General features: G+C 42.4%; 1 protein-coding gene across 1 annotated transcript in view; it reads left to right on the forward strand.

Annotated features, from left to right (window-relative positions):
• Positions 1 to 1,175: 1,175 nt before the first annotated feature.
• Positions 1,176 to 24,544, forward strand: part of LOC143416846 (protein NLRC3-like) — a 77,550-nt gene continuing 54,181 nt past the window's right edge. The window contains exons 1-6 of the mRNA XM_076882499.1: positions 1,176 to 1,762; positions 10,280 to 10,356; positions 10,473 to 11,984; positions 15,769 to 15,898; positions 18,275 to 18,451; positions 20,822 to 20,995. Coding sequence (XP_076738614.1) covers positions 1,653 to 1,762; positions 10,280 to 10,356; positions 10,473 to 11,984; positions 15,769 to 15,898; positions 18,275 to 18,451; positions 20,822 to 20,995 — 2,180 coding nt within the window. The 5' untranslated portion in view covers positions 1,176 to 1,652. The remainder of the gene's footprint in view (positions 1,763 to 10,279; positions 10,357 to 10,472; positions 11,985 to 15,768; positions 15,899 to 18,274; positions 18,452 to 20,821; positions 20,996 to 24,544) is intronic.

Consider the following 24,544-nt stretch of genomic DNA (forward strand, 5'->3'; position numbering starts at 1 on the left):
TAAAAGGAAAAAGCTGAAAATTTAAATAGTTAAAAGTTGAAATGTGAATAGTTGATTTTTGTATTATATGATTTATTTATTACATTTTATGTGGAGTGAATAAATAAAAGTATATTTACGGTGGCCCCTAGAGACAAAGCACATACAAACTTCAAATCACGTACGAACTCTGAAGCATGTACAAACTCCAAAACACGTAAAAACACGTACAAACTCCAAAACATGTAAAAACTCCAAAACACGTAAAAACACGTACAAACTCCAAAACATGTAAAAACTCCAAAACACGTAAAAACACGTACAAACTCCGAAGCACGTAAAAACTCAGAAGCACATAAAAACTCAAAACACGTACAAAAGACAACAGAAGTGCTCCAGGATGCTAGGCGCAGTGTTGAGCCTTTGTTATCTTGTGGCTACACAAGCCAGTAAGTACCAATGACCGGATTTCGTGTGTGTTAGTAACAGGTAAATGAACTTTTTTTTTAAATTATTTGAATATATATATGAGTGCCTGTGTATAAATACACAAACAATACACACATGCTTTCAATTGTGTAATTTAAGTGATCTAGTAGCTCTGCTTTGGAAGTTCAGTTCATGCTAGAAATGTGTTTTGGAGTTTGTACGTGTTTTGTCTCTAGGGGCCACCGCATATATTTATATATAAACATATATAAATAAAACCACTTTTTTTACGTTAGTAATTCCTTTTGTGCATAATTTTATATTATTGTTAATAATAAATTAATTAAAGCAACAAAACAACCTGAAGAGCCGGTTCGGAGCCGAAAGAGTCGGCTCTTTTTAGTGAGCCGAGCCGAAAGAGCCGGATCTCTAAAAAGAGCCGGAAATCCCATCACTAGCAGGCTGAGTTTGGATGTTTGTCTTTCACACCTCTCTGTGGCTCACACACACAGTGACGTCAGACACAGTCACACACACTGTTTCATCTGCTTTGTGCACAAATTCATTACTTTCTTCCTTCAATGATCTACATACGACGTGCTGCCCAGTGAGTACTTTGCAATGTATTCAGTGGGCAGATATTGATTATATTGGTAAACAGGCTGTAGCATAAACATCAGGTCTGTTCTGAAACCTGGCTTTATTTTTTCAAAGTAAGAGAATATCTGTGGTCTGATACCGCGGGCTCATGGGCTAAGGACTTGGATTGACAAGTCAAGCGCAGATGATTGTGTTGTTTCTTATAAAGGCTTGTGTGTGTGTGCCTTCCTGTGTGTGTCCTTGTGTCAGTGGAACTGAATCAGTGTGTTAGAGAAAGTGCTCCTCTGCTGTGCCGTCATCGTGTGGATGCTTCTTTTAAAGTTGGAACTCATGTTTTTATGATCTGCTTCATTTCATTGAACCTTTATTTCTAACCATGAAGTCCCTTTGAGGTTACAGCCTCCTGGTTAGGTTTAGGCTGTTATTGTGCTTCAGGCTGAAATATGAGGAGTAAGGAGTGGGGCTGGTTAGCCCTCATGACCCTCACCATAACACATACGTCACAGGACAGTGTTTACCACAGAAACTCCATGAAATGATCAATGAGAACTTTAGAAACCCGTCAGTGTGATGCTTCCAGTACAACAGCACCTCTGAGTGTGTGTGTTTGCCTCTCAGACTAACTCCACCCTGACATCAAGAAGATGGAGGAAGAGGATGGAGCAGGATCTGCAGCATCCAGCTGTGTGTCTGTGAGGAGTGACCGGTCCAAAGGAGAACCTCCATTCTTCAGTAATGAACCTGCAGCAACAATGTAAGAGAGCTGCTGACTCATTTATTCAGTGTAAATAATGATTTTTGATGCAATGGGAGAAGAAAAATGACAAAAACAGTTTTAAAAATAAGGATTAAAATATTACAAACTATGTTTTTGAGTTTCCTGATGTAGTACAAAAATATATGAACATAACTGTATATAGGACAGATATTTTACGGTTCTTTTAGGCAGCACCAAAAAACAAAAAGACTATTTTTAAGCTGTCTGAGGTAGTGAGTCAACATGTCACACTGGGTCAAAGGTCAGGGAGTAAAAGTGTGTTTTAAAGGAGGTTTAAAAGCAGCGAGTGAAGGAGCCTGTCGAGGTAAATCGTTCCATAACTGATCAAATTCAGTTGGTGGACCTCTGTGTGAAATCAAGCATCTGGTTCGCAGAGAGGATAACCCTCACATGGGCTGTACAACATTATATAGGGAGACAAAAACAGAGATTATCGTAGCCATCGCTCTCTCGCATGGACGTGGCAGTCTTGCTGTCTGCTGCGAATCCTCCCCATACCTCCGTGACCTCGTCTGGTATCTGCTCCCTCCTCTGTAAGAGACAGTAAAGGAAAACACGTCTCTGTCTAGTCTTGAAAATCTAATCTTATCATCCATTGTTCTTCTAGGGCCTCTTCTTCTTGTGGCCTCAGCTAACTGCTAATATTTAAATGGCTAACATTAACATGTGTGCCAGCCAGGTTCACATTTATGATGACCTATGATTAATTAACTGATGTTGAACCTGGAGCTTTACTGACCTCTGAAATTCCTCCTAAAGTGTTATTCAGTGTTGTGACAGTCAGCTGCTTCAGCTGCTGCTGGGATGGGCTGTGGCAAAGAGAACAGAGAAAATCCATGTTAGGTATTTTAGTACCATGGTAGCATTTACTGGATATTGTTTTATAGTGACATTATGCAGGAAAACTCTGTCATTCAATAAGGCCCCTTTGTTTTAGTTATTTTTCTCTCTGACCCAAGAATTGATGTGTAAGACTCACAGGCTGGTACCCCAAGGTCGAAAATACCACAGAGATGAGACCACTTCCTTACTCCTATCCTCCCTTTTTCTTTATCTCCTGGAAAAGGCTCGTTAAAGGCTAGGTGGTTCGTTTCAGAATTCACTGATGAAAGAACTCTGTATTCTATGTCTAGGAGTGTATTTTGCTGGGATGATCATAAATTGTAGCTGAGCTGATAAACTACACACAGGATACTTCTTTGCTCACAAGGCAGGAAGACGTTTCCTTATTTGGTCTGTACCGGTTTGAACTGGGAAAGCTGACACACGAACCTTTTTTTTCATCTATATAAACTGCTGTGTATCAAATAAACCTTTGAGTCGATTGGGAAGGCAACCTAAAGCAGTCTCTGTTTTCTTGTTCTCCCAAGCTGCTCCCGAGCTCGTACTAACACGCTGAATGGCATACCTGAGTGTTACTTTAAATAATTAGGAATCTTAGAAGGAAAGGACAAAACTCTGCTTATCGCTCACGCCACGGAGGAAACCCGGGACGGCAATTTCCTTCAATTTTGGCGTCAGAAGTGGGATCCGCTGACAGAAGGTAAATACACGTCTTTAATATTTATATGAGACCGTGTTATGCCTCTCTCAGTGATCGATCCATAAAAAAAACGGGATATGCTGACGAAGTTTCACTTAGTGATCCAGAGAGATACACTGACGACTTCCTCAGTCCCCGAATAAAGTAAATTAACCCTTGTGTGGTGTTGGTGGACACAGGAAGTTGCCTGTTGTCTTGAATATTTTAATTTTGTTTAAAAAAAATAATAATAATAATAATTAATTGTTTAATTAAACATACGTTAAAAAGTGAGAAGTTGCTCACTCAGAAAGAGTGACACAGGAAGTTGCCTGTTGTCTTAAATACTTCTCGTTAAGTGAGAAGTTGCTCACCAAAGAGTGACACAGGAAGTTGCCTGTTGTCTTAAATACTTCTCGTTAAGTGAGAAGTTGCTCACCAAAGAGTGACACAGGAAGTTGCCTGTTGTCTTGAAACGTACGTTAAAAAGTGAGAAGTTGCTCACTCACAGAAAGCTAGTAAATAATTAAATTAAATTTTGTTAAAAAAACAAAAAACGAAAGAAAACTGAAAACGGGTCTCACAGACCCGATTACCATACAAGGGTTAAAAGCAGTAAATTAAAAGCAGAAAGACACAGGAAGTTGCCTGTTGTTTTACGAGAAGTTGCTCGTTAAGCGAGAAGTTGCTCGCTAAGTGAGAGTTGCTCACACAAACAAAAAATTGCTAGCAATAAATTTAAAGTGACCTCAGCTGTGCCGCAGCGAAAATACTAACCTAAATCCTCCTAGCGTGTAAACCCCTCTGGAAATCACTGAACATGGGTCAGAATAATTCAAAGACCACAGACAGGTCCGATAAAAAATCTAAAGTACCTGTAAAACCAAAAAATTAATAAAATACAAAATAAAGTCTCAAATAACGGCTCAGTATAACTCCCATTTCCGGTTACGTGTAACCTACGTCCGCGAATCGGTGAAGACGTCCATGATCACGTATCCAGAACATGCGGGAGTGCTTATGTGACTGACTTTGTTTACAACTTACGGACTGTGAGTACAATGCATTCTAATTTCTTTTCGGAGCCTTATCCCGAACGATTATCGCCAGAAAACAGGTCAGTAGAAATGTTGAATATCATTTGTGATAAGAAAAGTAGTCTGCTTAAAAAGTCCTGTAGAAAATATATGATAGAATGCCGCGACGTGATGCATCAAATGTTACCGCTATGGACAAAAGGAGGGTAAATAATGACAAAGTCGCCGATTTCTTTAAGAATCTAAAGAAATTCCTGCTAACAATGTCCAGAGACAAAATTGACTTAAATGCAGTAACTATGTGTAAACAGAAGCCTGATGAATCTATCCTAGTATTCATAAAACGCTTTATGCACTGTTGGACAAGCTAGAGGTGCAAATTTAGCTCAGTTTTCCAGCAGCCGCAGACACCCAGAGCAAAAATGAATTTGTGTATTTCATTTAACATAAAGGGTGAAATGTTTGCTGACACTGATAACAGCTTATGTTTTCTCTGCCCTATGTACCGACATGATGGAGAAGGAACATCCTCTGTGTCAGCTGGACCCTCAGCAGAGAATGAACTCAACATCCTTTTTGTCCGGTACTCTATGTCACACACTGTGCCAAAAAAAAACGTGTACAGACGCAACTAACAGGTAATCCCATGACTGGGAGCCACACTTTTGTTTCTCTCACAATGTTCAACAACATGATAACTGCTCACACAAGTGAAGGTCAAACAGTGATTTTGTCACATAACTCAGACATAGTTTATGACATAACTACACCATGTCGTCACATAGATCTAACCTACCCTATCGACTGTACTATTTCTGCACTTACGTTGCCAGCTGAATACCAGAATATGACATTGTGGTCTAAAAGTGAGAATGATATAGGATTTATTGACTGTACACTTTATCACGCACACCTATTAAAACACAACAAGCCAGTATATGTCAAGCAACATCCCATTTCCACGGAAAAAGCCGCAGCCCTAGATGTCATGATAGGAGATTTATTGACTACAGGAGTAATAAAGCCCACACTCCTGTCAATCCTGTGCCAAAGCCTAACAAACCTGGCGTATGGCGTTTCATACAAGACTTGAGGCAAATTAATGCAGTCAACATTCCTCTGCCACCTCTCGTTTCAGATGTTCACAGCATATTGACATGCATTGCATACACATTTTACCGTGGTGGATTTATGCTCCGCTCCTTTTTCTCAGTACCTGTGACACACAGCCGTTATTTGCATTCACACATAGAAATAAGCAGTACACTTGGACTCGTTTGCCCCAAGGCATGATAGACAGCTCTGCTGCTTTCTCAATGGTGCTTCACTCCTCCAGGGCTGCACCCTGATCCACATGTGGATGACCTCCTCCTCTGTGCTGAAAGTGAAAAAACTATGTCAAACTGCTACACACATGCTTCTCCAGCACCTCCAAAAGACTGGCCACAAAGCATCAGCAAAGAAAATGCAGTACTGTCAGACTTCTGTTCAATATTTCGGATTCACACTGTCTCACGGAAAACGTTCCATGACTGCAGACAGGGTCAAAGCTGTGACCTCCGTCCCTCGTCCCACTACACAGAAGGAAATGTTGTCCTTCCTGGGCATGGTGAACTATTGCAGACAGTGGATACCAGACTGTTCTTTTCATGACCACATTCTGCGTGACTGTTGTAAAAAAGAGAAGCCTCCTCGAATACTGTGGTCCACAGAAATGACTGCCTCTTTCAATGCATTACAGGGAGTGCTGACCTCCGCCACTCAAAGGTGCTGCCTGAATTGTTCAGGAATGCCGGCCTGCCTGAGGGCAGTAGCAGCTTGCTCTATCATGATAAGGGACTGCGAGAAGCTTACACTCTCACATGACACTATTCTACACACCAATCACCAGGTCACGACCATTCTAGCAAACATAACTAAACAACATATGCAAATCTCACATTTATTGATCCTATGCTGTGTTCTTCTGACCGACAGGATGGCTCAGACAGGCTTGACGTTCATGACTGCATGACACGTATACAGGAATCCACAGCACCACGTCCAGATTTAGAGCAAACACCTATCCCAGACTCAGCCACGGTTTATGTGGACGGGTCCTGTTCAAGGCCGAGTGACAACTCATTTCTTTGTGGCTATTCAGTGGTAACAGTGCCTGACATCATACTAGAGGCTCACTCATTACCATTTCACTCAGCACAAAAAGCAGAGCTCATGGCTTTAATACGCGCCTGTGAGCTACATTTGGATAAGCATGTGACGATTTACACAGACAGCCGCTATGCATTTGGCGTTGTGCATGACTTTGGCACATTGTGGAGACAGAGATGATTTAGATCTGCTGATGGAAAATAAATTGCTAAATTCTGATTTTGTTCGAAGACTTTTTCAGGCTATACAGCTGCCATCGGCCGTTGCAGTTGTAAAAACGAAAGGACACAGTACAGCTGACACAGACGAAGCAACAGGTAATGCCTTAGCAGACGTGACAGCCAAGGCTGCAGCTGCATCACAGCTCCCACCGCCGCAGGAAGTATTATCTGTGCCCCTACAGCTGCCACTTGTTACACTCCCAGACTATTTAGACACAAATGTTGATTTAAAATTCATACAAGAGCAAGCCTCTGCATAGAATAATGACTGTACCTTAGAAGACAGAGATGGCCTATACAAAATCTTAAGGGTTTGATTGCCCTCCCATATTCCCTGATGCCAGTCCTTGCCCGACATTTTTCACTGTGTGAGTCATGTCGGACAAAGAGGGGTAATAGGGGCAATAAAATCAAGATTTGTAATTGAGAAAACATCACATGCAGTAAAAAGCATATTAGCAACCTGTCTAACATGTGCGCGAACTAATGTAGGTAGCTCAAAAGCAAAACATCAGCATTTACCACAACCAGATTTTCCATTTCATACATTACAAATTGATTTTACACATATGCCAGCGCAAGGAAGCATCAAGTACTTACTGGTAATAGTGGATCAATTTAGTAAATGAGTAGAAGCTTATCCAACCTCAAAAGAAACTGCAGAAGTAGTCTGTCAAAAGTTGAGCAATGAAATAATACCCAGATTCGGAATACCTCACCAGATTAACAGTGATAGAGGATCTTCATTCACATCAGAAGTAATTCAAAAGTGTGCTAAAACTTTAATGACCTGGGTCAAATTACTTACTCAAGTCCTGTGTGAGATTAGAATGACTCAATCTACAGTAACCAAATTATTTCCATTTGAAATAAGACTATTTCCAACACCATGGTCAGCTTCCAGAGGGGCACCGCTAGTAGAAGGTGATGTATATTGCATTGTCCACTGATGTTCACAACCTGGTAGAAAAACTGAATAATAACTATCAGAAAGTTTGTCTCTCTCAGCCTTTCCCCTCCACAGTTCCACCAGTGGAGACAAGGAGACGCATGTTGGAGAAGCCACTAAAACCAAGGACTCTCTGGGAGGCCGCGCGTGTTCCAGCCCCAGACTGTACTGGCAGTGACGAAGAACCAGCATCCTCACAGACGGACAACCTCAGTGGATTCATGCCAGCAGGGTTAAGACCAGCCCAATCGGACCATCTCAGGCGTCGGATCAAGCAGACGACATCTCCGGCGAGCCAGCGCCCGGAACTAGAGCAAATAAACACACGGGTAGACGACATCTCAGGCGAGCCAGCGCCCGGATCCAATGTACACACACACACAATCACTGATTAACACACAACGCCTGAAAGAGCCAAGACTCAGAGAGCTCTTTGATGCTTCACCTGAACAACAACAAGGTACTCAAACATCCAGCAGGAACAGAAAGCCAAAAGTACCACATGATGTCTAACCTGATAAAGCCAGACTCATTCCATCCTGATAATGGAGAAAATGAAATGCCCATTGTCATCATACGACGCTTATTCTGTGTCTCTCGAACCTGGGACCAGGCCAGAAGACGACTGAAGAACTGTCTTTTTTATATATTTAGGTTATTAATCATATCTACTGCATTAACCTTAGGATTTTTATTTACTATTTCATATTGTAAAGTGCAACCCTGTTCACATTTCTGCAAGCCACATTTTCAATGATAACCCATATAGCTACCAGTACAGCTACTTCAATGTATTTGCAATTAGCACAAATTGATCCTGAGGATGTGCCAGATGTTACCAATGATGTTCCTGATGTGTATATTGAACATTAGGTTGTGAACTATTACATTTTATGATTTGCTTTTTATATTATGTTATTACATTTGTGATTTTTCCTTTCTATTTGAGTTATTATTTTTAAAAATAATAAAAGAGGGGAACTGTTAGGTATTTTAGTACCATGGTAGCATTTACTGGATATTGTTTTATAGTGACATTATGCAGGAAAACTCTGTCATTCAATAAGGCCCCTTTGTTTTAGTTATTTTTCTCTCTGACCCAAGAATTGATGTGTAAGACTCACAGGCTGGTACCCCAAGGTCGAAAATACCACAGAGATGAGACCACTTCCTTACTCCTATCCTCCCTTTTTCTTTATCTCCTGGAAAAGGCTCGTTAAAGGCTAGGTGGTTCGTTTCAGAATTCACTGATGAAAGAACTCTGTATTCTATGTCTAGGAGTGTATTTTGCTGGGATGATCATAAATTGTAGCTGAGCTGATAAACTACACACAGGATACTTCTTTGCTCACAAGGCAGGAAGACGTTTCCTTATTTGGTCTGTACCGGTTTGAACTGGGAAAGCTGACACACGAACCTTTTTTTTCATCTATATAAACTGCTGTGTATCAAATAAACCTTTGAGTCGATTGGGAAGGCAACCTAAAGCAGTCTCTGTTTTCTTGTTCTCCCAAGCTGCTCCCGAGCTCGTACTAACACGCTGAATGGCATACCTGAGTGTTACTTTAAATAATTAGGAATCTTAGAAGGAAAGGACAAAACTCTGCTTATCGCTCACGCCACGGAGGAAACCCGGGACGGCAATTTCCTTCAATCCAAATCAGAGTTTTTCTCTGAATTAAAAGCAAGGAAACAACAATATATTCTACATGGTGAAACTGATGGTTTCTGGTGTTTGGGTCTGTTTTTCTGTATTCATGCAGATAAAGTGTAAACTCAGATGAATTATACCATCAAATGTTAAAGGAAAATATCAGGATGAGTGTCTGTGAGCTGAGAAGGACGTGAAGCGAGCAGTTTATCCCAGAGCTGAAGCTGCTCTGTGTGCAGAGATGAGCTCAGATTCCTGCTGTGATTGATCAACAGTCACAGAAATGTAGACTTGTAGTTATTACTGCAGTATGGTCACAGCAGATACTGATAAACATGTATTATGAGGATGGATGATCAAGTTTCTCACTCTCTCCTTTAAATCTCAGTTTTTTCTTCTTCACAGTTTATCTGTTAATTTATTAATGAATAACACTGAAAGAGTTTCTGTTATATTTCCCCTTGAACATCAGCTTATTAGGGCGGCATTAGGAAATAGCCCCCCTCCAAAGAATGAATAAATGAATGATGATAATAATAAAATGATTCAAAAGCAGAGCTCAGAGTGGTAGAATGGTCAAACATGGATCCACGGGTGGTTCAACTGCATTTGGTGACGTGACTAAAGCAAATCTTTCAAATAATCCCACCATCAACGGGATGTTGTCTCCTTTACTACGGTTACTTTACTTGGTCGCCGTGTGAATTTCTTTGAAATGAACCAAATTCTTTTATTTGTCGGTTGTTGCATATTTAACCTCTACAGTCAGGAAAGGAGGAGATGAGGCCTCAACAATGTTGGGTTGTAGCTGTGCTTCAGGTTAGAGTGAGTGTCCATGGAATAAATGTAAGTCAGTGAACTGGAAACATGACTGTGTTCAAACTTTGTTTTCCTTTTTATAATGAGTCTAATCAAAGGTGGACAGAAGTATCTCCACTGTGACTTTTCTGTGTCACCATCAGAGCTTCTGCACAGTGTGGAGAAAGATCCAGAAGCAGAGCTGGACTGCAGACAGCCAGTCAGAGCAGCTGTGTACAAAGTAAGACTGAACATCTGTCTGCTGATGGACTCATTTCTGAAAACTGGACTTCTTGTGTTGTTCAGACATTGAAGAGTTTTCTTTCTCTTTAGTCTCATTGTTTTTCTTTCTTTCAGCAGATGTTGGTCTGCAGGAGGTTTTAGATGAACATAAGATCAGTCTGAGGAGGAGATGTGAACGTGTGACTGAAGGAAGTGATGAAACAGGAAGTAGAACCCTCCTCAACAGGATCTACACTGAGCTCTACATCACAGAGGGACAGAGTGAAGAGGTTCATACCCAACATGAGGTGAGGCAGCTGGAGACAGCTTCCAAGATGGACGCCCTCCATGACGCTCCAATCAGGTGCCAGGACATCTTTAAAGCCTTACCTGACCAACAGAGACCCATCAGAGTGGTTCTGACCAACGGCGTGGCTGGTGTTGGAAAAACCTTCTCAGTGCAGAAGTTCACTCTGGACTGGGCAGAGGGCTTGGAGAACCAACATGTCAGTGTGGTGGTTCTGCTTTCATTCAGGGAGCTGAACCTGATCAGAGATGAGCAGTACAGTCTTCTGGAGCTGCTCCATGTTTTCCATCCAACATTACAGAAGGTCACAGCAGAGAAGCTGGCTGTCTCTCAGCTTTTGTTCATCTTTGACGGCCTGGATGAAAGCAGACTTTCATTGGATTTCACCAACAGGAAGCTGCTGTCTGATGTCACACAGAAGTCATCAGTCAGCCAGCTGCTGACAAACCTCATCCAGGGGAATCTGCTTCCCTCGGCTCTCGTCTGGATAACTTCCCGACCCGCAGCAGCCAATCAGATCCCTCCTACATGTGTTGACAGGCTAACAGAAGTACGAGGCTTCACTGACGCCCAGAAGGAGGAGTACTTCAGGAGGAGATTCAGTGATGAAGAGCTGTCCAGCAGAATCATCTCCCACATGAAGACATCCAGGAACCTCCACATCATGTGTAGTATCCCAGTCTTCTGCTGGATCACTGCTACAGTTCTGGAGCACATGTTGACTACAGAGCAGAGAGGAGAGCTGCCCAAGACCCTGACTGACATGTACTCACACTTCCTGCTGGTTCAGACAAAGAGGAAGAAGAACAAGTACCATGAGGGACGTGAGACGAGTCCACAGGAGCTGACGGAGGCTGACAGGGAAGTTCTTCTGAAGCTGGGGAGGCTGGCGTTTGAACATCTGGAGAAAGGAAACATCATGTTCTACCAAGAAGACCTGGAGCAGTGTGGTCTGGATGTGACAGAGGCCTCGGTGTACTCAGGAGTTTGTACAGAGATCTTCAAAAGAGAGTGTGTGATCTTCCAGAAACCAGTCTACTGCTTTGTTCATCTGAGCATTCAGGAGTTTCTGGCTGCAGTCTACATGTTCCAATGTCACACCAACAGGAAGACAAAGGTGCTGAAGAACTTCCTTAAACCAAAATCTTTAATCAAGATGATTTCCAGTCTTTTTGATGACGATGATCTCCAATCACTTGATGTATTTCTGAGGAGAGCCATGGAGAAATCCCTCCAGAGTAAAAATGGCCACCTGGACCTATTTGTTCGCTTCCTTCATGGCCTCTGTCTGGAGTCCAACCAGAGACTCTTAGTAGGTCTGCTGGGTCAGACAGAGATCAGTCCAGGAACCATCCAGAGAGTCATCAACAACCTGAAGGAGATGAACAGTTATGGAATCTCTCCTGACAGAAGCATCAACATCTTCCACTGTCTGATGGAGATGAACCACCTCTCAGTACATCAGGAGATCCAAGAGTTCCTGAAGTCAGAGAACAGATCAGAGAAGGAACTCTCTGAGATCCAGTGCTCAGCTCTGTCCTTCTTGCTGCAGATGTCAGAGGAGGTTCTGGATGAGTTGGACCTGCAGAAGTACAACACATCAGAGCGGGGACGACAGAGACTGATTCCAGCTGTGAGGAACTGCAGAAAGGCTGGGTGAGTCCAGATGTGATCATTAACATCATTGATCAGTGTAGGTTAGTAGTTTAATTTTGAAAATAAAATCAGATTGTAAGCACAAAGTGTTTGTGTCCGTACGCTGCAACCTTCCACACCATTCCTTTATTGTACAGACTCAGCAGCAGCTCCATGGATCCCAAATCCAAGAGTGGAGAACAGATTTGAAGTGTGTCACATCCATGCAGTCACAGCTGTTTCCACCATGTTTCCACTGATATTAATCCTGTTCAATGACACGTTTCATATCAGTGAATATGTTCTTTAGGACGTCCACTGACATGTTTAAGTGTCCTGCTGGAAATCACTCAAATCATCCATGAAATCCATGAAAAATCCTTTTAGTGTTTCTAACTTCACCCTCTGTCCTCTCTCTCTCTCCATCCTCCTCACTGCTTCTTTCACTGATAATCACACAAACATCGTATTCAGCTACAAAATAACACAATAATATCATCTGATGATCATTATTATAAGAGCAGGATCCATATTTGATATCAGAGTAACACACTGCTTGGTTATGTGCAGTCATCATCAGTGACTGTGGGTCAAACAGAAGCTCTCTGATTGGTTGCTGACCTTGGTCACCTGTCCACTCTCACCTGTTTGTGTTTGCTCTCTCTTTGCTGTCTCCATCCTCTCTCTCCTTTCTCTCCCTCTCTGTCTTTGTACGTCACTCAGGTCCAATGGAAACAGTGACATTTACAAACCAATCAAAGACAAACTGATCCATGTCAGGTTATAACAATATTCAAAGTGAATACAGGCTGCTGCTGGACACAGACAGGTAACATCATTTTGACTTGCTGTCACCTGGATCTGGACTCATAAACACTGAAGCCCTGAACAGGAATACAAATCATTTTCTGCCAACTAGCGACACAGCAGCAGATAATGGCTCAGAAAGCTAAAATGAGCCAATCATTTCTGTGTTTAGTTCCCCTGAAATCAGATCTGATATCAGCAGCTCTGAGTTCATTCATCATTATTGTCCAGTGATGAGATTTCTGCTCCGTTTGGTAACAGTCAGCAGGTTTTTCCTGCGTGTGGACGTGAACAGTCGTACCTGACAGCAGGTAGCAAACAGAGATCATCTTTCCAGCTGGAACTCTTCACTGAGCTGAACTCATTCAAAATGTTCTGGAGTCAAAACAGGAAACAGTCCAAATGTGTGTCTTCACTCTGACTCTGGATCAGATCTCAGTGACAGACTGTGGACATTATGGAAGCCTAAATGTGACACCATCTTCCTCCTTCATCTGCAGATTAAAGCCAAACAAAGATTCTCATTAAAAGTCTGCAGGTCTGAGAGAGACTCAATCGTTGTGTCATGTCAAACACAGTAAGAGGAGCTGAAGCACAGATGTGAAGAGCAGATTCATCAGATTATGACCTCACTCTGTTTTGTCTTCATATACATTCAGTCTGTGTTTATAATGCAGATTTTCTGCTTTTATAATAACACATTTTATATTTTCTATCATCACAGACTGACTCACTGTCGACTCTCAGAGTCTCACTGTGAAGTTGTGGCCTCAGCTCTGAAGTCCAGCCCCTCCCATCTGACACAGCTGGACATGACTTGGAACAAGCTGCAGGATTCAGGTGTGAAGCTTCTGTGTGCTGGACTGGAGAGTCCAAACCGTCGACTGGAGACTCTGAGGTGAGTTCACTGACTGCGGCTGTTGTTGTTTTTCTATATTTCAGGTCTTTGATGTTTGAAACTTTCTTTAGTTCCTAAATGTTCAGGATGTGTCTGAAGACAAATGTGAAGAAGTTTGAGTGCTTTCAGAAATGTTGTCTTTCCAAACGACTGAACAACAGTTTTTCCTTTTGGCTCCAAACAGAAGTGACAGACTTGAGCAGGGTTCATTTAAAGGCTGACAGAAGTGGAGTGGTGACGGGGAGATGTTTGACAGGACAGTGTTTCAGCCTCCACAGGTTCATGTTGTGCTCCATCAGTCAGTGAAGATGAAGTCGGTGCTGATGAGGCTGTAGAGTGTGTGAGGGATGTGAATGAGGATGATGAAGATCTGATGATAGCAGATAAAAACAGGCTGCAGAGACTTTGAGCCATACAGGGCACACAGTGTGTGTACAGAACAGCTGAAATCATTATGGAGGCCTCACTGGAATATGGAAGCATCACAGTACAGCTTCAGTGAAGCATTAAAGTCTCTGATATGAAATGAGAAATGAAGCAGCCAGAGCTTTTTCATGAGTGGAAATCCACTGTGACTGTGAGCTGCTGCTACAGCCTCCAGATTAGCCAGCAGCTCATCCTGCTCAACATTTCCTCACCAACTTTAATGGAAGTGTGATGTTTTCAGCTGGAGTGATGGTCAGGGTGGCCTCCCTCTCCTCTTCTTCTCCTCTTCCTCTTTCATTTGTAAAGCCACTTCTGCTGCTTTCATTCATTTGGAAGTCCTGTAGCTGAGTTTGGGAGAGACTAACAGCCTCGGCAGCAGAGGGGAGAAAGGCTGTAACACCACCACTTTACGCTGTTCTACCTGTCACATCATTTTATCAGGAAACAAATATCATGTTTTTACTATGTTTGTCTTGAAGATGTAAGAAGATCACATGGTGCTTTTTATTATTGTGTTGGTTTGTTTCCTGTCTCTTGGATGGAGCCCAGCTGTGCGTGGCCCCTGGGCCTGTGGTCAGAGTGTGTGCTGGATAATCCGGCCCAGGATGAGGCCAAACTGACAAGGGATGAAATGTCTGTCACATAATTGAGCTTAGTGTAGTTTCATTTCTGCACAATTTAAAAACAACCAAAACTTTGTTCTGTCTTTTCTATGTTATACTGTAGACTTTCTTTGATACTGTGTCCAAAAGGAGCAGCTTTTACTTTGAAGGGGAGCCGTCTCTGTTTCCTCTTCAGGTTGGATGATGGAAGCAAATGAGTGTGTGATGTTCTTTCAGTGTTGCACTTTGTAGACGCTCCCTGAGCACTGGTCTCACAGCCAGCTGCACATAGAGACCAGTGTTGTTAGTCCAGGTCAGAAGATGACTTGTTGGAATGAAAATGAGCTTGTAGTTTGTCTGCTTTAATAATGTGACTGGAAAAAGGTGTTGGACTTCAAATATGTCCATTTCTTTCACACTTCACCTTTAAAAGTGAAGCCTTGTGGTTCCTGGAAGGAAAAACACGACTTTTTCAAGTCTTTGTCCTGTTTTTATGAGAAATGTACGACTTTAATGTGAAACGTTCAGAGTTTTTTCTCTTGTTATGTTTGTTTGAAGCTGCTTCCTGTTGGCTTCAGCTGTTTGGAGTTTCCATTTTCTAAACTTCTACATTCTGAACCTTCTTCAGCTCTGAACAGATGATGAAACACTGAATGATTTAAAGCTCACACTTTGTCTAATAAACTTACATCTTTCATTCTTTATACAGATTGTGGGACTGTGGTTTGTCAGAGATCAGCTGTGATTATCTGGCAGCAGCACTGAAGTCCAACCCCTCCCATCTGAGACAGCTGGACCTGAGCTCCAACAACAAGCTGCAGGATTCAGGAGTGAAGCATCTGTGTGGTTTCCTGGAGAGTCCAGGATGTGGACTTGAAACTCTGAGGTCAGTCAGCATGTTTTAGTTGTGCTGAGATGAATATGATGTGAAAGTTGTGCTGACACTAAACTGCAGACATCAGGCTGATATTATACTGATCCACACTGAGGATCTTCATGGTAAAGTCTGTTTTCTTCTTCTCTGGTTTAGTCCATTGACTGCAGCAGAACAATGTTCACATTTCAAACCTTCAAAGAAGAAGAAAAATCCTCCACTGGATAATTCACTGTGAAACTCTCCAAGTCTTCATTCCACCTTAAAGTCTGTCTGACACTGAAATCCAAAGCAAAATGTGCGTTTGCTTTACAGACAGCAGTCCAACACAAACATACACACATCATCCAAAACACAGTCCAACATCCAAATCTCCTCCACTGCCAGCATGAATGATGGGAAAGAGAAGGAGGAACACTCTGACATTCAGGGTTAGAATGAGTTTCATGAAGCAGACTGTGAAGATCAAAGCTGCATTAGAAAGCTTACATGAATGAATGAGTGGACAGAAGTGGACAGAGATCATCTGAAGCACTTCAAAGGCTTTAAATCAGCACATTTCTCTTTATTCTTTATCAACTCTGTTAGTTTCTCTCAGTTTTCTGTGGAATGAAGCTAACAGCAGGCTAATAAGATGCTGACCAATAGGTTTCTATTAAAGGTTGTAATTTGTATATGAAAAAGTGCTTTGGCTCAGCAGGGATCAGCTTACAGGTAGAATACAGCTGCTGGATGGGATTAGCATGTCATAGCTATCTACCAAACTGCTAACTGGGGGATTTCAGGCCATCTATGGATCATTTTTGCTAACTGTTTATTCAGCTTAGGCTCACAGGGCTGCAGCCTGTGCCCTAGCTGTCATAGGGCAAGAGGCGTGGTCCACCTGCACAGGTGAGCAGTCCATCACAGGGCCAACAGAGAGAGACAGAGAAGCACTCTCTCACATCCACACCTACAGCCAATTTAGAAGCACCAATGAACCTAAGCAGCATTTCATTGGACTGTGGGAGAACATCCAACCTCCACAGAAAGGCCAACAAGCTTCAACCTACAACCTTCTTGCTTTAAGGCACTAGTGCGAACCACTTTTCCCCATTTCAGCCCAAATCCTGCATCTTCCTGTTTCTGACTCCAGGCCAGCTCCACTAACACTTTCTCATCAGACACTGCCACCTAGTGGAGGAAGTCTTAGTTCCATTTGAAGCTTCAGATTACAGTTAGTTCCTTTACAAAGAGGTGGAGGTGGTGGGGCCACAGCACCATCATCACTGAGTGCCATAGGACACTTAACCTTTGTTTCCATATGCTGGGAACTTCCTGTTGTTCCAAGGAGGACTGGAAAATGTGTGAAAATCTCCCAGTCAGTTCCTCACAGCACACTTCAATCATTTCCCTCCCACAGCATCAGAACCAGGGCTTTTTCTCTCTTTGCTCCCACTAAGAGATTTCCACACAAACACCTCATCAGTGGGACTCTCAGAGCTACCAGCCCTTTGCTACAATCACAAAGCTCTTCATTGAAATCAATGATATCAAAGCTGGAATCAAATGAGTCCAAGTCTTCTGCTGATTCAGCATCACATTCATCTTTGCTCCTTGTTCTGCATCCCCACCATGGACTTCATTCCTTTCCAAGCCAGCCTTGAGTGTCCTTTATTCAGCTCATCCTCTGCTTTACTTTTACACCTGATTTTAGCTGCTTTATCTCTCTTTTAACAAGTTTCTGTGCCTCCATCTTTTTCTTCTCTCCCTCATAACAAGACAGCTTCTTCTGCCTGAGAACATGTTGGAGTGATTTACTAATCCAGGGCTGCTTATTGGGGAAAATACTTCCTGTTTCCAAAATAATCCCCATTTTTCCCAGAAAGAAATGTAAGTAGAAATCGATGATCTCAGTGAGAACATGAGCCTTTAAAAAGTCCCAGTGGGTGCAGTCAAAGCAGTCCCTCAGTCCCAGTATAGAGTCTTTGGTCCAGACTGGAACTGGAACAACTGTGTGCCCAGTTTGAGCTCTCTTCAGTGCTGTGACCTGACAGACCCAGAGGGGCCATCACATCACATTTAGAAGCTCCCCTAATGGAGCCACAACACATGTCCAACACTTAGTCTGTCTTGTTGGACCAACTGGAAGAAATGATTCAAGGACTTAGTCACAGAACAGAGATTCAAATCTCCAAAATCCAACTGGCTGCATCAGGACATATAGTCTGAAACTCTGCACAGTTTCCTGTTTGAAGCTGCTTCCTGTTGGCTTCAGCTGTTTGGAGTTTCCATTTTCTAAACTTCTACATTCTGAACCTTCTTCAGCTCTGAACAGATGATGAAACACTGAATGATTTCAAGCTCACACTTTGTCTAATAAACTTACATCTTTCATTCTTTATACAGATTGAGTGTCTGTGGTTTGTCAGAGATCAGCTGTGATTATCTGGCAGCAGCACTGAAGTCCAACCCCTCCCATCTGAGACAGCTGGAGCTGAGCTTCAACAACAAGCTGCAGGATTCAGGAGTGAAGCATCTGTGTGGTTTCCTGGAGAGTCCAGGATGTGGACTTGAAACTCTGAGGTCAGTCAGCATGTTTTAGTTGTGCTGAGATGAATATGATGTGAAAGTTGTGCTGACACTAAACTGCAGACATCAGGCTGATATTATACTGATCCACACTGAGGATCTTCATGGTAAAGTCTGTTTTCTTCTTCTCTGGTTTAGTCCATTGACTGCAGCAGAACAATGTTCACATTTCAAACCTTCAAAGAAGAAGAAAAATCCTCCACTGGATAATTCACTGTGAAACTCTCCAACTCTTCATTCCACCTTAAAGTCTGTCTGACACTGAAATCCAAAGCAAAATGTGCGTTTGCTTTACAGACAGCAGTCCAACACAAACATACACACATCATCCAAAGCACAGTCCAACATCCAAATCTCCTCCACTGCCAGCATGAATGATGGGAAAGAGAAGGAGGAACACTCTGACATTCAGGGTTAGAATGAGTTTCATGAAGCAGACTGTGAAGATCAAAGCTGCATTAGAAAGCTTACATGAATGAATGAGTGGACAGAAGTGGACAGAGATCATCTGAAGCACTTCAAAGGCTTTAAATCAGCACATTTCTCTTTATTCTTTATCAACTCTGTTAGTTTCTCTCAGTTTTCTGTGGAATGAAGCTAACAGCAGGCTAATAAGATGCTGACCAATAGGTTTCTATTAAAGGTTGTAATTTGTATATGAAAAAGTGCTTTGGCTCAGCAGGGATCAGCTTACAGGTAGAATACAGCTGCTGGATGGGATTAGCATGTCATAGCTATCTACCAAACTGCTAACTGAGGGATTTCAGGCCATCTATGGATCAATTTTGCTAACTGTTTATTCAGCTTAGGCTCACAGGGCTGCAGCCTGTGCCCTAGCTGTCATAGGGCAAGAGGCGTGGTCCACCTGCACAGGTGAGCAGTCCATCACAGGGCCAACAGAGAGAGACAGAGAAGCACTCTCTCACATCCACACCTACAGCCAATTTAGAAGCACCAATGAACCTAAGCAGCATTTCATTGGACTGTGGGAGAACATCCAACCTCCACAGAAAGGCCAACAAGCTTCAACCTACAACCTTCTTGCTTTAAGGCACTAGTGCGAACCACTTTTCCCCATTTCAGCCCAAATCCTGCATCTTCCTGTTTCTGACTCCAGGCCAGCTCCACTAACACTTTCTCATCAGACACTGCCACCTAGTGGAGGAAGTCTTAGTTCCACTTGAAGCTTCAGATGACAGTTAGTTCCTTTACAAAGAGGTGGAGGTGGTGGGGCCACAGCACCATCATCACTGAGTGCCATAGGACACTTAACCTTTGTTTCCATATGCTGGGAACTTCCTGTTGTTCCAAGGAGGACTGGAAAATGTGTGAAGATCTCCCAGTCAGTTCCTCACAGCACACTTCAATCATTTCCCTCCCACAGCATCAGAACCAGGGCTTTTTCTCTCTTTGGTCCCACTAAGAGATTTCCACACAAACACCTCATCAGTGGGACTCTCAGAGCTACCAGCCCTTTGCTACAATCACAAAGCTCTTCATTGAAATCAATGATATCAAAGCTGGAATCCAATGAGTCCAAGTCTTCTGCTGATTCAGCATCACATTCATCTTTGCTCCTTGTTCTGCATCCCCACCATGGACTTCATTCCTTTCCAAGCCAGCCTTGAGTGTCCTTTATTCAGCTCATCCTCTGCTTTACTTTTACACCTGATTTTAGCTGCTTTATCTCTCTTTCAACAAGTTTCTGTGCCTCCATCTTTTTCTTCTCTCCCTCATAACAAGACAGCTTCTTCTGCCTGAGAACATGTTGGAGTGATTTACTAATCCAGGGCTGCTTATTGGGGAAAATACTTCCTGTTTCCAAAGTAATCCCCATTTTTCCCAGAAAGAAATGTAAGTAGAAATCGATGATCTAAGTGAGAACATGAGCCTTTAAAAAGTCCCAGTGGGTGCAGTCAAAGCAGTCCCTCAGTCCCAGTATAGAGTCTTTGGTCCAGACTGGAACAACTGTGTGCCCAGTTTGAGCTCTCTTCAGTGCTGTGACCTGACAGACCCAGAGGGGCCATCACATCACATTTAGAAGCTCCCCTAATGGAGCCACAACACATGTCCAACACTTAGTCTGTCTTGTTGGACCAACTGGAAGAAATGATTCAAGGACTTAGTCACAGAACAAAGATTCAAATCTCCAAAATCCAACTGGCTGCATCAGGACATATAGTCTGAAACTCTGCACAGTTTCCTGTTTGAAGCTGCTTCCTGTTGGCTTCAGCTGTTTGGAGTTTCCATTTTCTAAACTTCTACATTCTGAACCTTCTTCAGCTCTGAACAGATGATGAAACACTGAATGATTTCAAGCTCACACTTTGTCTAATAAACTTACATCTTTCATTCTTTATACAGATTGGAGAGCTGTGGTTTGTCAGAGATCAGCTGTGATTATCTGGCAGCAGCACTGAAGTCCAACCCCTCCCATCTGAGAGAGCTGGACCTGAGCTGGAACAACCTGAAGTATCCAGATGTGAAGCAGCTGTCTGATCTTCAGCAGAGTCCAGACTACAGACTGGAGACTCTGGTGTAAGTAGAGTGATGGAGTGAGTGGGTGGTGCTGTCAGCAGTATTGTACTAAACACAGTCAGTATGAAACAAAGATCCAGTGTTTCCTGTAAAGCTGCAGCTTCTCAGTGAAGCTGTGAGAGGAGAATGGTGACAGGCTTCAGGATTGGACACAAACACTTCCTGTTTCTGACCTTTATGGTCACCATGGTAACGGCTGACACGCTCTGATCAAACGCTGTCAACAGCCAATCAGCTCTCTGAACAAAGCAGCACGCAGACCAATGACTGCATTCATTTCCAAGTTTAAAGCAGTGAAGAACACAGTCTGTAGGTGAGGAAGAATTTAGTGAGAGCAGATGTTTGGATGGAATTCCTCCAGTTAACAGCTGGAACCGTCCATCTGGATTGTTGGGCTTGTTGTTGGGGTTCCTACAGAGCTCAGAGTGGACACACCAAGGTTCTTCTAATGAATGAAAGTCCAAACTCAAACTAGGAGGGAAAAACATTTTCAGCAACTTCAATAAAAATCCAAAGATTAGAAAAAGTGAAGCAACAATGAGTCCTAGTACAGTCCCAGCACTGAAGTCCCTGCTGCTCTTTATACTGGATGTGCTGCATCACTGACTGACAGCTGATGAAGAGTCTCTGGAAACACTCGTTTATCTCCTCTGCTCTTCCTTCTTCTCTCTGCAGGTGGTGGTGATGATGGTAAACAGGACGGTGTGTGTGCTGAGAGAGGAGGAGCTGTGTCCTGATGATCCAGAGAGGTTGAAGCAGCAGCAGCTTGTGTGTAGAGATGCTCTGACTGGGCCATGTTACTGGGAGGTGGAGAGGAGAGCTTCATCCAGCAGTGACTGACAGAGGAATGAGAAGAAGTGCAGATGACTGTCAGTGCTGCAGAGTGAACTGCTCTGAGAACAGCTGCACTGTCAGACACAATGTAGAGTCCAGCATCATCCCTGTGTGTCCCTCTGGATCTGACAGAGGATCATCAGTGTATCTGGACTGCTCTGCTGCTGCTCTGTCCTTCTACAGTCTCTGCACAGTCTCTGTCTGACTCTGGCTTCAGACCCTCCTGGATCAAACTCACCTGGAAAGACTTTCAAACATCACTCAATAGATTTGAATACAGAATATATTTGATATATACTGTAGATGTACTGTAGAGTTGCAGTTTGTCACTTGTAAATACAGTCTGTGAGCAGCTGTGAGCTGAAAGATCTTTCTAGAAACACGAAATGTTTTCACTCTTCTGTTGCTTTTTCATATATTTCCACAACATTAATATTGATCCCACCTGTCTCACCTGTTTCATGCTTTTATACATAATAACAGGACACGTGTGATCTGAGCGCTGCTGTGGTTGCTGTGCTGCACGTCTTCATTTAGATAACAGAGACATCTAGTGGTTCAGAGGGAGAACTGCAGGAGGTGGAGCTGTGTTTTAGCATGGAAAACTTTTTATCTTTTAGGCGCAGATACAAATATGACAAGTATCAGTGTGAGATACAAAAGGTCACATCAGTCAGCAGAGGGAACAGTGATCACACAGCAATGTAAGAATAGAAACATAACAGTGAATCTGGACATGTATACAGATGGAAGCAAACAAACAGGATGTAACACTACATTAAAGCCACAAATGGGAAGAAAACAAAGCCAAAGGAAAATATATTTGATCTCAGGAATCCAAATCAGATGCTTTAGAGCAGGGGTCGGCAACCCTGGGCACGCGTGTCACAGCTGGCACGTGAAGGGTTAACTGATGGCACGACCATAGCTGGACTGGCCATCGGGCATACTGATGGTGATTTTTCGTTTTTAATGGGCCGATGATGTTTTTTTATGATTTTTTTTTTTTGTAACGGTATAAACGATGGAAGGTGGTGGATTGGCCGGATGCTGGTCGATGTGTAGAAATAACTCAGTTGTTTGGTGGTGGCTATGGCGGAGCTTCCACAGAGGCAGCAGGTGGATGAGGGAAAGGGGAGGCAGGAGGAGCAGAGACCCGAGGCGGCCGCCGGTCCGAGTGTTGGCCCCCTTGAACTTTCCCACATTTTGTCACATTACAGCACAAACATGAATCAGTTTTATTGGAATTCCACGTGAAAGACCAACACAAAGTGGAACGGAAATCATACATGATTCCAAACATTTTTTACAAATAAATAACTGCAAAGTGGGGTGTGCGTAATTATTCTGTCATGGAAAAACACACTGCCATCAACTGTTTTGTTTTTGTCAAAATCACTGTAATATAATCACTGTACCTTTATATACATGTGACTTATATTAATGCTGCTGCCCTCTTGTGGCTAAAGTGTAATTATGTTCTTGTTATTAGGGAAAACATTTGAGAGTAACATGACAAATGAGTCAGCACTTTGGCTTCAGCTTAAGAAATCCTCATTTTTATGTCATCAGTTATAGTTGCATGTATTCATTATCATAAGTTAACCTTTAATATTGATGTCTTAAATTGATTTTACTTAAACTAGCAATAATTTTATGGTTGCATTAAATAAATGCATCACTAATGAATGAACTATTTCAGTAATTAATTTAAAAAATCTACATAATCAATTAAAGATATATATTAATAATGAATTATCCATTAATTTCATTTAAAATTTTTCAATATTTGTTTATATACAATTCAAATTAGTTAATTACATATTTAATCAATTATTGGTTTGTTTTCGATTTTAATTATTTTACTGACACATTTAATGAATTATTTAATGATGTATTTATTTAATTCACGTTGCTACTCCTGGCCCTGCATTGCTGTTCATAAATACATTTTATTTGTCAGCTTCACCCATCAAAGTCAGGGGGCGGGGTTAATGCTGATCAAGTCAAAACCATTGCTTTGGTCTGGTGGGCGTTCTTTTAGTGGGCTTTTCTGTCACGGCCTGCGTGGCAGACTATGATGAGGGGAAGGAGGACCCAAATGCCAACACGTTCTCACTCCTGTATGGAGGACCACAAGAGCCACGCGCATCGAAATAAAGAATTCTGTGCTTAAGTAATGAATTATAGAATAAATTCTGCATTTGTAAATTCATTTTTGAATTCCCATTTAATAAACTGATTTTTGAAATGCTTTTAAAAACTGCATTTCAAAATCCTTTTTCCAATTGCACTTTAATAAACTGCATAAATTGCATGAATGAAGGGATCCTGCAGCGAAACGGAGAGCCCAACCTCTGACTTAGTGCCTGTTTACTCAGTCTGACCACCTGTGAAGTTAACGCGCTAACGTGGCTAACGCTAGCATCACCACACGTAGCCCCGTTATTTTAAGGTCATCTTAGCTCATGAAAGTTTAACGTCGCAGCTGTACGAGCTAGCTACGTGTTTTGTAAGCTGCTGTGCTCTTCACAAATAAAGCTGGAAGCAGCTCAGACTATTAGAACCAGTGCCGTAGCTCCGCAAACGCACATAACGCACACTGCGTAGGGCACCAAATGGCCGGTAGGGCACCAAAAAAATCAGGGTCGTAAAAAAAAAAGTAAACCATATTAATACTATAAATATCATATGCATTAATATGGTTAAACAATA

The sequence above is a fragment of the Maylandia zebra genome, linkage group LG3 (genome assembly GCF_041146795.1).
Source record: "Maylandia zebra isolate NMK-2024a linkage group LG3, Mzebra_GT3a, whole genome shotgun sequence".
In the NCBI taxonomy this organism is placed as follows: Eukaryota; Metazoa; Chordata; class Actinopteri; order Cichliformes; family Cichlidae; genus Maylandia; species Maylandia zebra.